The sequence below is a fragment of the Phocoena sinus genome, chromosome 3 (assembly GCF_008692025.1).
Source record: "Phocoena sinus isolate mPhoSin1 chromosome 3, mPhoSin1.pri, whole genome shotgun sequence".
NCBI lineage: Eukaryota > Metazoa > Chordata > Mammalia > Artiodactyla > Phocoenidae > Phocoena > Phocoena sinus.
In genome coordinates, this window is record NC_045765.1 from 73,222,156 (window position 1) to 73,237,933 (window position 15,778).

At 39.5% G+C, this 15,778-nt stretch overlaps 1 protein-coding gene across 1 annotated transcript in view; it reads right to left on the minus strand.

The window, feature by feature from the left end:
* Nucleotides 1–14,168, minus strand: part of PRR16 (proline rich 16) — a 171,069-nt gene extending 156,901 nt beyond the window's left edge. The window contains exon 1 of the mRNA XM_032627986.1: nt 13,829–14,168. Coding sequence (XP_032483877.1) covers nt 13,829–13,987 — 159 coding nt within the window. The 5' untranslated portion in view covers nt 13,988–14,168. The remainder of the gene's footprint in view (nt 1–13,828) is intronic.
* Between the last annotated feature and the right edge of the window lie 1,610 nt (nt 14,169–15,778).

The following is a 15,778-nucleotide window of genomic DNA, read 5'->3' on the forward strand; positions in this document are numbered from 1 at the left end:
GAGAGATCCTTTGTCCATTTCAAAGAATAAGAATATGGATTGGGTTTAGTGGAATGGGTTTAGTGAGGTTAGCAGATTTCAAAAATCAAAGCAGGGGAAAAAGAGCTCCCTCCAGCCAACCTACAAACTACTACCATATGTAAAGGCAGGAAGATAAGGAATCCATGCAAAAAGTATTGAAAAAGCATCTACTACATGTTCCTTCTCTGTAACTGGTAGATGGGCAGTGGAAAGTGAAAGGTAACAGTTTGATCTTTGAGAACTTTAATGGAACAAAAGTTGGAAGAGATCCAGTTATTCACAAATTCATTTAATGAGCAACTATCACATGACAGCCACTGCACTGCTCTAGGCACTTGAGATACATAAGGGAATAAAACAAAGGTCACTGACCTCCAGGAGTTGACATTGTAAATGTGGGGAACAAACAAATAAATAATGAATACTAGGAATAAATTGTCTAGTATATCAGAAGCTAATAAAAATTAAGGAAAAGACAAAAGGTGAAATAGGAAAAGAAAGATGGAGAATGCCAGAGTGTATAACAACATGTGGAGTTGACAGAATTAGCTGTGTGGGGGTAACATGTGAGTGAAACTTTAATGAGGTAACAGGGCAGTAGAGTGGAGTTAGCCATAAAAATGTGCATGGCACATTCATTCTTGAAATAGCAAGATTAGTGAGGCTGAAGCAAAGACAGCCAAAGAGAAAGGAAGTGAGCATGAAAAGAGGGGTGAAGGGAAATCTGGGACCTCATAACCACTGTGAGCACGTTAAGTAAAATGGCAAGTCATTACAGAGATTTGAGAACAATAATGTGATCGAGATTTACGCAGATCACTGAGCTATAAAAAGGGGGCTTAAGGAAGCAAGAGAGAACGGTCAGGAGGTTACTGTAGCAACCAAAATGAGAGAGGATGTTGGCTTGAACCAGTGTGGTAGCTGTGGAGGAGACAAGAATTGGTTAAATTCTACAAATATTTTGAAGGTAGAGCCAACCAGACAGTCTGATGAATTGTGTATCATGCATGAGGAAAAGGAGTTGATAATGACTCTAACACCATCCATTGACTTGGCAAAGACTGAAAAGGCTAAGTTTTGAGGAAAGGAAAAAATCAACATTCCAGTTTGGACATGGAAAGGTGAAGATGTCTCTTAGACATCCAAGTAGAGATACAGAAAAGACCACTGACCATATAAGTTTAGAAGAAATGTCTGGGCTGGAGACACAAATTTGGAAGTCATGAACCTATAAATGGAATTTAACCTCCAGACTGAATAAAAATACCAATAAGAGGAGTGTAAATAATTTGTTTTAAAAAAAAACGATCAAATTTGAGCTCAGACATCTTAGAGGAGAAATAAGCAAAGGTAACTGAGAAAAAAAAATCAGTGAGGTGAGAAAACATGGTATTCTTCAAGCCAAGTGAAGAAAGATTATTAAAGAGACTGTCAAATGCTGATAAATTAAATAAGGTTAGGACTAAAAATTGACCATTTGATTAAATAACATAGAGTCACTGACAATCTTGACACAGGCAGTGTAGTGGTTAGAGTGTAGGTCTGATTGGAGTGGGTTTAGGAAAGAATAAGAGGAAATAGGTGATGTCAAGTATAAAACGTAAGATTCTTGGTAAAGGAGAGCTAAGAAGTGGGATAGTAATTTTCAGGAGAAGTGGGATCAAGAAAAGATTTTACTATTTATTTTCAGTTTTATGCTGATGGGAATCATCTGGGGGAGAATGAACAAAAGATGGTATAGCAGAGACAGGTGAGAATTGTTAGTGATTTTCTTGAGTAGATGAGAAAGAAGAGGCTCTCACACACAAGTGTAATTATTGGCTTTTATTCCTTAACAGCTTTAATAAGCATTACTCAGAATTGGATCTTCAAGTTTAAGTTCCTCATCAGATAACAAGAGTAAGACTTTAAAAATGTTGTACTAAAGATTACATGGTAACTAAAAGAGAAAGGCAACTATTTTTTTTTTTTTTTGCGGTACGCGGGCCTCTCACTGCTGTGGCCTCTCCCGTTGCGGAGCACAGGCTCCGGATGCGCAGGCTCAACGGCCATGGCTCACGGGCCCAGCCGCTCCGCGGCATGTGGGACCTTCCCGGATTGGGGCACGAACCCACGTCCCCTGCATCGGCAGGCGGACTCTCAACCACTGCACCACCAGGGAAGCCCTATTTTTTTTTTTTTTTTAAGGCACAAACAGGGAGCAATTGTTAAGGAACATAAGCAAATACAACTGAGTGGCATAGTGACCGTAAACATGAGGAATACAGAATTCAAGTTGGGTAAAAATTGTGAGGGTGTCAAGATTGTCTGGGATGGTCTCTGTGTTACTCCCTGAAGGAAGGAAAGAGATAAGACCAAACTGAAACAATGGGACTGCGGGATATCGGGCTGTAAGGCTGGGTTTGTTCATTTGACATTTTAAGTATCAGGAGAATAGTGTGTGATCTTTTAAGCAGGGGAGTGGCCTGGAGAAAGCAGTGTATTAAGAAGATTAATCTGGTAGTGTTTAAAGAATGAATTGGCAGAGGAGAACAAGAGACTGGATAGCTCTAAAACATCTTCATGAAATTGATAGCATAGGGATTAGAGAGGTGGCAGTGGGAAGGAAGACAGCCAATCTGAAACCCCCTATTTAGAAGACAATGATTTTATGCTCTTGTTGTACCATGTACTTTTCTTTCATAGCCTTTAACACTCCTTAATAAATATTATTTCTGTTATTATTTGAATAATGTCCTCCCACTAGCATGTAAGTTCTAGATGTCATGGGCCATGTGTGTGTTGCTCAATATTTTTTTTTTATTCCCTAGCACATTGCCTTGCATATAGTAGACATTTTTTTTAAAGTTTTGAATAAGTGTATAATATATTAACGTCTATCAAAGAAGCTTATGAGGAAGGAGAAGAAGGAAAAGAACAAACAATGAAGAAGACAGAGGAGAAGGGAGGAACAAGAAAAGGAAGTATGACAGATGACATAGCGGAGGAAGGAGAGGAAAAGAGATTGTACTGAAGTTAAAAGCATGAAAACAGCAGAGTAACTATGTTGCTGCTGGGAACTGGGGAGCTGGTTCTGGACAACAGTTTAAAGGGAGAAATTTCGGGAGTCCAATTCCACCATTTGCTCTCTATATTAGCTACCCCCTCTGTCTCAGCTCCCTCGTAAGTAGGACAATTATAATGACCTCAAAGGGTGACTGAGAGGATTAAGCAAGTTAACACAGAACAGCTCATGGTACATGTGAGTACTGAACAGATCTTAGTCACATTCATGTTCATCATCATCATCATCATCATGACCATCACTGTATTTCTTCTGTAACTTGTGCCACACCACGAAGCAGTGACACCATTCAAGCCTCCCGTATCTCTACAGAAATGGAAGAGGCAGGAGAAGCATAAGACAGTTTGATAGATGAGATGAAGAGGACTTCTTTCCAGTAAAGATTGCCACTGACCTCACTCAGGAACTAATGGTTGCAAGAAGACAAGCAGCTCAGCCTCAGCCCATCGTCCCTTCTGAGTTTCCCTTTTTTTCCCCAAATCCTAAAATACACACATATATACAATTTCCTTGAAATTTTTCAACTTAATCTTTATTTGATTGTGAAAAATAGAAAATAAGATAAAGTAAGTGGTAAGTGAAAGTGAGAAGATATATTTTAAAAGTAGTTTCAGTGAAGGGAAAAAGAAAAGAATCAGGTAAATGTAAGAAAAGGCACAAATAATGTTTTTTTAAAACAAAAGAAAAGAATACAAGATATGAAAAGAACATAAAGCCCCAGTGCTTGACGGATAAATACCAATAAAAGCTTAAATAAATAAAAAAGGTGGGTAAAGAAAGCAATAATAAAAGCTTAAATAAATAAAAAAGGTGGGTAAAGAAAGCAATATTAAGAAATATGTAAGTGACATGGAATAAGAGGGAAAAGCTAGAGCAGTCATTCTCAGCTAGGGTGATTCCCCTCACCACCACCCCCAGGGCACATTTGTCAATGTCTAGAAACATTCTTAGTTGTCACACTGACATTTTTAGTTGCTGCTGGCATCTAGGTAGTACATGCCAGGGATGCTCTAAATATCCTACAATGTATAGGACAGCCATCAACAACAAAGAATTATCTGCCCAAAATGTCAATAGAGCCATTTTTGAGAAACCCTGAACTAGACAGAAATTAAAGGTAAAGAGGAAGCGATGGAAGTAGTTCAGATCTGGTCACTCTTACAGCTCAAAATTGCAAAGTCCTTATTTTACTCTGAGTAAGAGTTAAAATTGTTAGACTTGTCTCCTTACACATTTTACATTGCCTTAGAGTTACTTCTTGCACTCTACTAGAGGTGAAGTTCATCCTACTACAGGTGACTTTCTTCAAGGGCAGGTCCTTAAGCTTATTCGTGTTGGCATCCTTTATGTTCTTTTGCACAGTATCTTACACATATCAAGAATTCAATAAATCTTTCTTCATTCATGAACTAGTGTCACACAAAAAAATAATAAAATAAAGAAAAATGCTGTTCTGGGACCAGTTTTAATAAGAGAACACGCTTAATTTACAATAAGCTCTGGAAACAAACATTCTATCTTTCCATGTGGTGATGTTCTCTAGCACATATCATAAAAAAAAAAAGTGAGAGTTAACCTTCAGACACAAGAGCATTCTACAGTTTCAGATTAGTGAAATGTGTGTGTGTATGTATATATATACATACACACACACATATAGATATACTCCTACCCCACTTTGAGATAGATTACATCTACCAGAGTCCCTCTAAGAGAAGTAAATTGTTGATAAACTGCCCATTTGCTCCTGGAATAAAAACCATCAATTTATAGCCATCAGTATTTCTTTTTTCCTTTTTTGTAGGGTCAGGACTTATGATCTTGAAAATTATGGAGATGGGTCTCAAACAACTAGCTGATTTTTTTTAAATCAATCACTTGTTTTGTCTCTTCACCTGAATTATTCTCACCCACTCAAGATTCCCTAAACATCTGCAAAAACTTATGTCTTTATGAGCTTTTGTTCCACGGGAAATACCCACAATTCTGTCATACTTTCGAAGTGCTCTGTGACATGGGGGAAAAAATTAAGAACTACTGCCTCTAGAAGACAGCTAAATTGACCAACACATATTTTTTAACCTGGCATTTTTTTGTCACATGAACATAGTTCAAAATCTTAGGACAAGATATGATATTATGAAAGAAGCCAACAAACAACAGTAAATCTGTTAGCTTTTGGACAGTACTACAAAAGAGAACCTGTTAGAAATTGTCAAATTTGCTTTCTCCAGACAAGTATGGTACATGCTATCTGTAGCTGAAACTCTATTTATAATGAGTCAAACAACATAATAACTGACTCATTGGGCATAGGTATATAATTTGACTGACTTCAATTATTGTACAAGTAAACATTTATCTCAAACATCAACCTGAAGTAACATTTGCAAAGCAGAAGAAGGAAAAACAATGATCGTAAATGTAAGTTCTGTCCTAACAATGTTAATGTTTCTTAACTAAAGCGAGGCCTGAATTCAATTCCTTTGAATCCTCACATCCGTCCATTCTCAAAAATACAAATAGCTTGTGCCACATAAGGCAACATCTGTTCCAAGTTGACAGGCCACCTTGTGAACCTACTTTGATGTGGACATTACCTAGACATGCCTATTTTCTCGTTTCAGTTGATATTATTTTCTGGCTCTTATTTAGAGCTGAAGCAGCTTTGACTTTGGTTTCCCAGGTCTAAGAAATCTTAATTTCGAGCAGTTCTTCCTAATGAACTAACTTTTAGTATAATAAAAACACTTCTATTCATATTATACTATATAAAAAACAACAGGATTTTAGAGTAAGGTCATTTCTTTTTTCCCTTATATGTGAGGGGAAGAGGGGGTGGCTTAAAATTGGTAGCACTAAAATTAACATGCGAAATCTAACCATAAAGATACATTTGGCATTGCTAGCCAGCTCAATAATTTGGGGCCTGGTAAATATTCAACAAGCTTCTCTATTCATCTTCACAGCAGAAAGTGAAACAACTGTCAAACCCCAAACATATCAGAAAACTTAAGGACAGTACCTCCCTTCCAAGGCAATTTGATAACAAAGAGAATAAAAGTTTCCCAAATTCTTTTAAATTCATTTGAAACTGCTATATACAATGCTAGACATCAGCAAGCACCCATATTAGTTGTTCCTTTATTTTCTAAGTCATAATATAAAAAACAAAATGTCATATTTTTCTTAAAGTTTTTGTTGAAGAATAAATAGGTCAAAAGTAATTCACTGCAGTACCTATTTATTCAGAAGATGAAAACTGCAATGTCTAGTTAACTCACTATTAATTTTGCCTCAATACTGGTGCCCAAAACTGAGTACAACCCACAAAAACAATGACTGTTACCACAAAGAAATAATATACTCACAATAAGACTTAAAAGTTTTATTAATTAGCTTCACTAGAAATTTAAGAAGATGGGTCCACACATATACAGACGCTGGGAGTAAAAAACTTGTGAAAAACTCCCTGGAAGATAGTTTGGCAAGTTGGATTGAAAACTTTAAAACTTTCGCACCCTTGATTTCTAAGCAATTGGGGGAAAAAAATAGGAAGATCCGTAGAACTTAGTGGTTAAATGCCTAGGCTGTAGCACTAAAATGCCTAGCACTGAAGCCTTACTCACAAGTAAGGGACGTTGGCAAGTGACTTTACATCTCTGGCCTCTATTTTCTTATCTGTAAAATAGAGTAACAATAGTACCTTCCTCATATGTCTGTTTTGAGAATTAGAAGACCTAATATTAAGAAATATACTTAGAATAGTATCAGGCAGATAGTACAAATCTATCTGTCTTAGCTATTTTTATTGTCAAAGCTGTTCTTTTAGTGATACTTAACAACCACAAAAATTTGTTAATAAATAGAATGTCGAACATTAGGGGCATGATAAAGTAACGTATAACAGATCTATATAATGGTTATGATCTAATAGTATTCCAGAAAGCAGAAAACATCACTGTATATAACTTCATAATCTTACATGACTTTGTCTATATTAAAAACATGCATACAAAAAGATGGAAAGAAAATATAGCAAAATTCACAATCTATCTATTTACGTGTGGCATTAAAGATAATTTTTATGTTCTCCTTTCTAATTTTTTTATTTTTCCAAACTTTTTATATTATTCATATACTGTATTACTTATGAAATATCTTCTTTAACAAACTAGTATCCTTAGGATTTGAAGGAAGGATGACTATGTGGAGCACAGAGGAATTTTAGGGCATGAAAATACTCTGTAGGACACCATAATGATAGATATATATCATTACATATTTGTCCAAAGTCACAAAATGTCCAACATCAAGTGTAAACCCTAACATAAACTATGGACATTGGATGATAATGATGTGTCAATGTAGATCCATCAGTTGTACCAAATGTACCAATATGGTGGGGGATGTTGATAATGGGGGATGCTACACATGTATGGGGACAGGGTGTATAAGGGAATCTCTGTACCTCTCCCTCGATTTTGCTGTGAACCTAAAACTGCCCCCCCAAATAAAATCTTAATAAAATACACAAATAAATTTTAAAGGAAAATATAGTACCTTTCATTGTTTACCAATCTTTTATTTTCAACTTAATGTCAGTTATGCACATTTTAATCAGAAATGGGTTGGCATATTATTGGAATTTTTCCCCTCTAATTTTCAAAAATTGTCCATGATATTTTTTATGAACTGGTTCTACAGAAGCTCTGTAGTTTAATTTGTGTGGGAAAATATGTTTTACTGAAACTTACATTTCTATCTCTTTTCCTACATTGTGATTTAATTACCTGAGATCCTCAGAGCAGTAAGGGTGGAAAAAACATAATCCAAGTAACAATGAAACTATTACATTGGTTTTATTATCTATTACTTCACTATTGCCTGAAGCACACTGTCTATTTATTACTTTAATTCTGCTCGAATTTCTTATCAGTTAATTCTCTGAGTCTTGAATGGTTTAATGCATTGGAAATAGAGAGACAGTAAAGGATGGTTATTGGTTATTTTTATTTTCTCAGAACCATGCTGCTCTTTTAATAACATGCTAAGCCATCATGCTTAAGAAAAGAAAAACTAAAGACCATTTTAGCAGTTGGTAATATACTTCAGTTTGAGAGGGTAGACTGTTGTAGAGAGTAGTAAAACTACAGCTATTGCTACAAATTAATCATCTGTGAAATCTCACTCATTCATGACTTTAGAATTTAGAAAATACTCCAGACATTATTCTCTGTAATTTGTTCAAGTAATGAATTTTATATGCATGGATTCATTAACCGAAAAATATTTGGTAGGATTTCCTAGATCAATAAACTAAAGCACTTCAAGTGGATAAGCCATTAAAAAAGAGAAAAAACATTTTAAAACAAAAATATTTTGCAGATAATTGTTAGTGCTATTAATTCTGTTTTCATCAGCCCCCAAATGGATCATTTCCTATGGGTTTTCAAACTTTTCAAAATTAAACTTAATTTTAATTTATTTCTGTTTATGACATTATAAGAGAAACATTGAGTGCTTTCCAATCCATAGTCACAAAGCTGACAAAACCTTCCTACTCATGGAGTCCAATCAGTCAGTGATCCCAGAGCAGACAGAACAACTCAGCTTCACTGGTTTCTCCATAATGGTCATGTCTACTCACAGGGCTTAGCAATATATATACATATATATATATATACACACACACATACATATGTATATATATACATACACACACACACATATAGTTAACTCATATAATAGTTTTGTTACTTAAAATCGTAAAATGAAACAGTCTAAACTAAACAAGAATCCAGCTAAAGCAGCAATGAATTTTGTTTCCAAGTAGAAGCCTATTTATTATATATGCCAATCACTCCCTGAGCAACAAGATCTATGACCCTATATTAACACCAACATTTGATGCACAAGTTTACCAGTGAGATCTCCACAAAAGAACAGGCAAATTGATACCAAGAGAGGTCAGCTTATTTGAGAACTCTCTTTAAAAAGCAATAGCTCTTTTTTTCTGCGTTACTTCAAAGAAAAAGGATTGCCCCAGAAATGGCTAATTTTATCCCTAAAACTCTAGAGTTGAACCACTATATTTTTTCTTTTTTTTCAACGTGTAGAAAAAAGCAACATGGATTAATCTTGTACTCCAATGCTATTTCCTCTTAATTGCTTCTCCTTTCTACCTTTTCAAATCTTATCCACATCTCAAAGACCCCAAATTTTCCTTTTTGGCTTTTCATTCTCCCTAAGGACGTGGCCTTCATGAAAATCTCCACTGTTTAATCGTAACACTTGGATATGTGATCTCTTGTATATGGCACTGACTCATTTGTATTAATCATGACAATCTGAATAAATCATAAGTTTCTTAAAATTCATATCTTACCATCTTTTTTAAGTTTCTACTACCCTTTTCACCAAAGTCTTACTACTAAGTACATACCAAGTATCAGTTTATAAATCTATATATACTCATTCTTATTCTCAATTCTGTTTTCTTAGATCACAGTGAGAGTGGTGGTCACGAAAAGTAGTAATGCCTTTTTACACTATTGATGTTCAAAGACAGGATAAATATATCCCAACCTATTCTTTGAGTTCACTGAGACCAGAAACTCCAAATTATTCATCTTGGTAGCAATAAAAAGGTAATATAGTATTTGGCACACAATAGATGCTGAATAAATATGTTGAATTATACTTAAGGCTTTTCCATTATAGTACAGAAGACCCAGAAACCCATATTATTTCTGAAAAGTCAAGTAATTTGAGGTTTTACTAAATTCTGAGGGCAGAATAAATCTGCCCCTAGACTTTCTAGAAATCCTGTTCTTCTTCTTCTAATATACAATCTAATTATAATTAAGCAATAATAATTAATCATAAAAGATACCAATAATAATAGAATTTTGTTACTCATTGTTTTTTATTTTTTTGTTCATCAGTAATTTATTTATTTATTTACTTATTTATTTTTGGCTGCGTTGGGTCTTCGTTGCTGTGCGCAGGCTTTCTCTAGTTGCGGCGAGCGGGGTCTACTCTTTGTTGTGGTGCGTGGGCTTCTCATTGCGGTGGCTTCTCTTGTTGTGGAGCACGGGCTCTAGACGCGCGGGCTTCAGTAGTTGTGGCACGTGGGCTCAGTAGTTGTGGCTCGCGAGCTCTAGAGAGCAGGATCAGTAGTTGTGGCACACAGGCTTAATTACTCTGCGGCATGTGGGATCTTCCTGGACCGGGGCTCGAACCCATGTCTCCTGCATTGGCAGGCGGATTCTCAACCACTGTGTCACCAGGGAAGTCCCTGTTACTAATTGTTAAAGAGTTCCAAGCAGCTACTATTATGTTGGAATCTATCCCACTACCTGAATTTTCAGATGACTGAAGTCCAGAAAACTTCTAAAGAGAAAATAAATTTCAAAATAACCTCAAACAGAAGTCTAATATTGGGGCTTCCCTGGTGGCGCAGTGGTTGAGAGTCCGCCTTCAGATGCAGGGGACACGGGTTCGTGCCCCGGTCCGGGAAGATCCCACATGCCGCAGAGCGGCTAGGCCCGTGAGCCATGGCCACTGAGCCTGCGCGTCGGGAGCCTGTGCTCCGCAACGGGAGGGGCCACAGCAGTGAGAGGCCCGCGTACTACAAAAAAAAAAAAAAAAAAAAAAAAAGCCTAATATTGTTGGTGCAGACTTTATGCAAAAATAAAGGACAAAATATTCAGAATTCCACATTTTAGTTAGAATGAAAAAGGCAGATATGGGGACATATGTATAACTGATTCACTTTGTTATAAAGCAGAAACGAACACACCATTGTAAAGCAATTATACTCCAATAAAGATTTAAAAAAAAAAAAAAGGCAGGGAAAAAACAAATACCATATGGCAAATGATATAGTGATGCAGTCATAATCACTTTCTTATTTCTAATTTCTGTTCCAAATTAATAACAGCTCTATGCTAACTTATATTAAAATATATTATGGCATAAACACATACCATTGCCAATAAAGGAATTAGAATTCAAAATATAACCGTTTATATTTAGTATATACCAATAATAAGCTGCCAGAATAGTGAATGTAACAATTAATGAATAGTGACATTTATATTTACAAGTCATAGGTGTAGGCACCAACAGGTTTGTGATTTACAAAGTTTTCAGTTACTCCTCCATTCAAAATTACATCAAAAACAGGTTCAGTCATGTGTGCAATATTATCTTAAAAAGATAAATGCTGGACAACTGCAAGATGTCATAGGTTAAACATGCCCTATAAATATTTTGTTCTTGAAATAACTATCTCTCCTATTACATAAATGGCCAGTGTTTTGAGATTCAGATATAGTATCCACAACTCCATGTGCAAACCTAGGATGATGATATCCTCACAAAAGTAATTAATAATCACATCAAATCATTTATCATTCATAAATTCCACTCTCAGGGGTGAAATTTTTAGCCAGACAGGGCCTGGCACCCAGTCAAAGCTTACAAAGCATCAAGATAAAATTTTATCTATAGATCTGTCTAGAAGACAGATCTTTTCATTTACTTGGTTTTACATTACCTATGCTTTTCTATTCCTTTTATAAACTGTTTGTTTGTTTTTTCCCTAATAAAAATCCTCAAGCAAATGAAAACAGAAAGAGTGAAAGGGAGAGAGATTCACAGACTCCCTGAAACACTTCTTCGTGATTCTAACCAAGAGCTACAGTGAGGTTAAAAGTTTCACTATAGATCTACCTGGTCTCCAAACATCTACAGAATAATGATGCAAAGCAGAACTAGGACCGCGTGCAGTTTCTTGTCATTTATTGTCTAAAATAAGGAGTGGGGTGATACATTGTAACATAAGAAGTATGTGCCCATAGATGCGGAGTTTTGATTGACTACCTTTCTCTTAATCTCAGCCTCCTCGCTGAAGCAGTAAATACGTTTCTGTGCTGATGTAGGTTTCCCACATCCCCCATCTTAGAAACCTCAACAACCGTAAAGCACAATTCTGCCAAAAGGAACTTGCCCAAATTTGTTCGTTTTTTAAAACGCCATCATGTTTCGGATGAAAATACAGTCTGCCAAAGATGTCAAATAAAAGGATAACAAAGAAACAAACAGCATCTTTAGACTTGAATTTCTATGCATAACCTCACCATCTGTCAACCAGTTGTGAAACAATGATCCTAGAGAAGCCCTGAAACACGAACAAGTTTCCTCCTCGCATCTATCATCTGTATCAATCTCCGCTCTCAGGACCTCAGTAGTAATTATGTTCTGCCAGTGGAGCAACCTACAAGAATGGCATTTGCCATTTGCAAACCAAATTCTGCCGATGAATGGGTCATTTTAACAGACTTGTACTTGGTAAGAAACGCGGAGTTCAGTTCACAGAGGTAACGGGGAGAGGGGGAGAGAGAAGGAGGGCTCTATCCTCACATTTGGATTGGAAATTGGACAGAGGAGGTAGGTCTCTAGAGGCCAGCCATCCAAACGACCCTCAATCTCTTCCCTCCTGGCCTTTGAAACAGGATTATAATTTTGGACCTAGACTACGCCCCACCCCTTCCCTTCCCACTGCGGCCACCACCTTCGAAGTTACAGTGTCAGCTCTCCTGCAACTGGGGGTGCGGACTCCCTGGCGGAGAACAGCACCAGGCACCCAGTCAGTAGCGGAACACTGGGCTGGGACTCTGCCACCAGCTCCGAGACGCCACCCGCGGGCTCGCGGGAGACCCCACCCCTCCCAACCCTGCCCTCGCCCCCGCCTGGAGCTGCCGCCTGAGTTACGCATCCTCAGCCTTGACACTGCCTCCGCTTCTTTCTATCCGCATCAACGCTGGTGGGGGTGGGAGGGCAGAAGTAAAATGGGGGTTGGGGGGGCGACAAAGAAACACAACAGTCCTAGTTCCCAAGAGCCAGGACTCAAGTGGCAAGACGCTGGTGCATGCACACCAAACACACACACACAATCACGCACGCACGCACTCACCGACGCGCCCTGCGCCCCAGGTTCTATGCCAACGGCGACAAGATAGGAGGAAGAAAGGAGGTGGGGTGGCGAGAAGGCCCGGAGTTACTGGGAGGGACATTCCGAGGAGAGCAGGGGATGCCTCAGGAACTGCGAAAGTGAGAAAGTCCCAGACCCCCTTTACATCCCCAAGTCTGGGTTCTCCTGCCAGCAGCCCCGGGTCGCCTTCCTTCCAGCTGGGCTCGGGAACCGGGGAGGGGGGCCGGAGCCGAGCTTCTCCCAGGCTGCCCTCTCGGGCCTGGCCCAGGGCCCGGAACCCGGCCCCCTTTCAGCCCCAGCCTGAGGAGGCTGCCAGGCTAGGAGAGACTTGCCCGCGGACTCTGGGGGAGCAAGAGGGCAGGAGAGAAGCATCTTGCACTATGCGGCCGGTTGCTGGTTTCTTCCTCTGTCGACACACCCCCAGTGAATCCCCTTCCCCAACACACACACACACACACACACACACACACACACACACACACACAGAGATACATGCGTGTTCACCCCTCTCACCATCCCAGGTGCATCGATTAAAACACTAGTTGATTTCTTCCTGATTAGAAAAAAAAAGAAAGTGCAACAACTCTTCTCAGGAGTCGCCGGAGGAAAGAAAGTCCGTCTGCAGGCGTCTTTCTATAGTTTCCCTTGAGTTAAGAAATCTGGCGGTCCCCAGTGAAAACGGGACCGGGAACCCCAGCGGGTGAAAGGCGACGAACTCCTTCCCCACACCCCGCACCTCTCACCTCCTTAAGTTCCTTGGCCACGTCCTTCAGGTCGCCCAGGACTAATTCCAGATCCTCCACGATGATCTTGATCTGTTCCTTCACCTTGGTTTTGGAGGCTGCCGGCGGTCCCTCGGCTGGAGAGGACGAGGAGGGGGTCCCCTTGGACTTGGCTGACATTCTTTGGGGGCAAGCGAGGCAGGTCAGCACAGGCGGGCGAGCGGAGGCTGCTGCGCGCCCCGGTCCCTGGCGCCGCGGCGGCCGCTGCCGCCCCAGTCCCCCCACATCTTGGACGCTCCCCGGGTAGCGGCGGGTGGCTGCGCTCGGCGCTCGGCCGGGTGGCCGCACTGTGGTGCTGCCATCAACTCTCCGAGACGCGGCGCTCGGCGCGGGGCTGCAGACGGGCGAACAGCGCGCCTGCGCCTCCTCCCGCCGCCGCCCGCCGCTCGCGCGCACACAGGCGCTCGTTCCCCGCCCGCGGAGAGGGGCGCCTGGCCGCCGGTCTCTGGCTGTCTGCTGCAGTCCCCGCGGCACGTGCCTCCGGGATCTCTCCCAGAACACCTGGGCGTCAGGGAGCCGAGAGATAAGTTCGTGTCCTGCCTACCCTCTCGTCTTGATACTGAAATGCCCTCATCATCATATCCTGCTGGATGTCTTGTCACATCCAGCTTAGATTCCTTCTGTTTCACCCACCAGTAGAGACCCGGATCCCCACCACACTTTCTGATCGATTGATTAAGAACCACAGTAGGGTCAGAGTTTAATTTAGGGCTAGTAAAGCGACCCTAAATGTTCATCCAGGGCCAAAGTGTGTCCCGAAGGCCTCCAATCACTCTCCTACTCACCCAAGAGTTAAACAGAGGTGTTCTTACTTGTGCAGAAATAAAAAGAGGCGTGGATAAAATCGACCCCTCACCCCCTGGAATCATGATATTTAACCAGTGTTCTTGAAAGAGGTAGCTTAATCCTGCTGATTCCACAGAGCTAATAGAGGATTTATTCATTGGAAGTCCTCACATCAAAAATCCCCTGGGAGACTGTCTGAGTCATCTTGGCTGTACTCAACTGGGACAGCTCCCGTTTTTTGTTTTTTGTTTTTGTTTTTTTAACTGTCTTTCCTCTTTTCGTGGCCTATGATGATGTATGTTTTGGGTGCAGGGGAAATACACTGGATCTCCTCTTGTGAAAGCTGAATAAGAAGAGTTTGCCACCAACTTTTTTTTTTTCTTTTTTGTATCCATTTCAAGTCTTTTGCAACTAAATAAAGAGGAAATAACTTTCTGATTGTTCTGTCAAAATGACCCAAGGTGGGGGAGTTAATAGGAAGCCTTCAGTTTCATTCTCAGTAGGTGGCTAGGATTCTCATTAGTTAAAGTTTTAATTTCCTTAGTAGCAAACCCATGGGTTATTAGCTACTGACCTGGAAGGCTGGATCTACTTTATTTTCTTCATACACTCTACTCCAAATCATTATTTTAATAAGCTTCCCATTTAGTCATGCCTTAGCAAGGACCTCTCTCTCTTGCTTCTCACACCCCAGATTGTTCCATTATGCTTCTATACAAGAAGAAAATCTTGGCAGCTCTCCTCTTCCTCGTTCCTTAAACCCCTCATATTCACTCTCTTCATTCTGAATAATTCATCTTGATAAAATCCTTGGAATTCATATTTGAAATATGGAAAAAAAAAGAGACAACAGAAGAAAAATAGAAATTTAGAGGTGTTATCAAAAGAATAACAACATTGAAAAATCAGAGGAAAAAGAAAGGTAGAAAGCAGAAGTTGCTGGAAGAAAATTAAAATAAGAATAAAGGAACCAGTGTGCACTAAGCAAATTGGAGAGGAGAAGAGGGAAGAAATTATTAGAAGTGTTAAATAAGTAATATGGTTCAGTTCTCTAAGGTAGAGAGAGTATATATTTTTAAGTGCCCTGTCTCTGCAGGTTCTTCTTTATTGTATAAAGGTGTAACA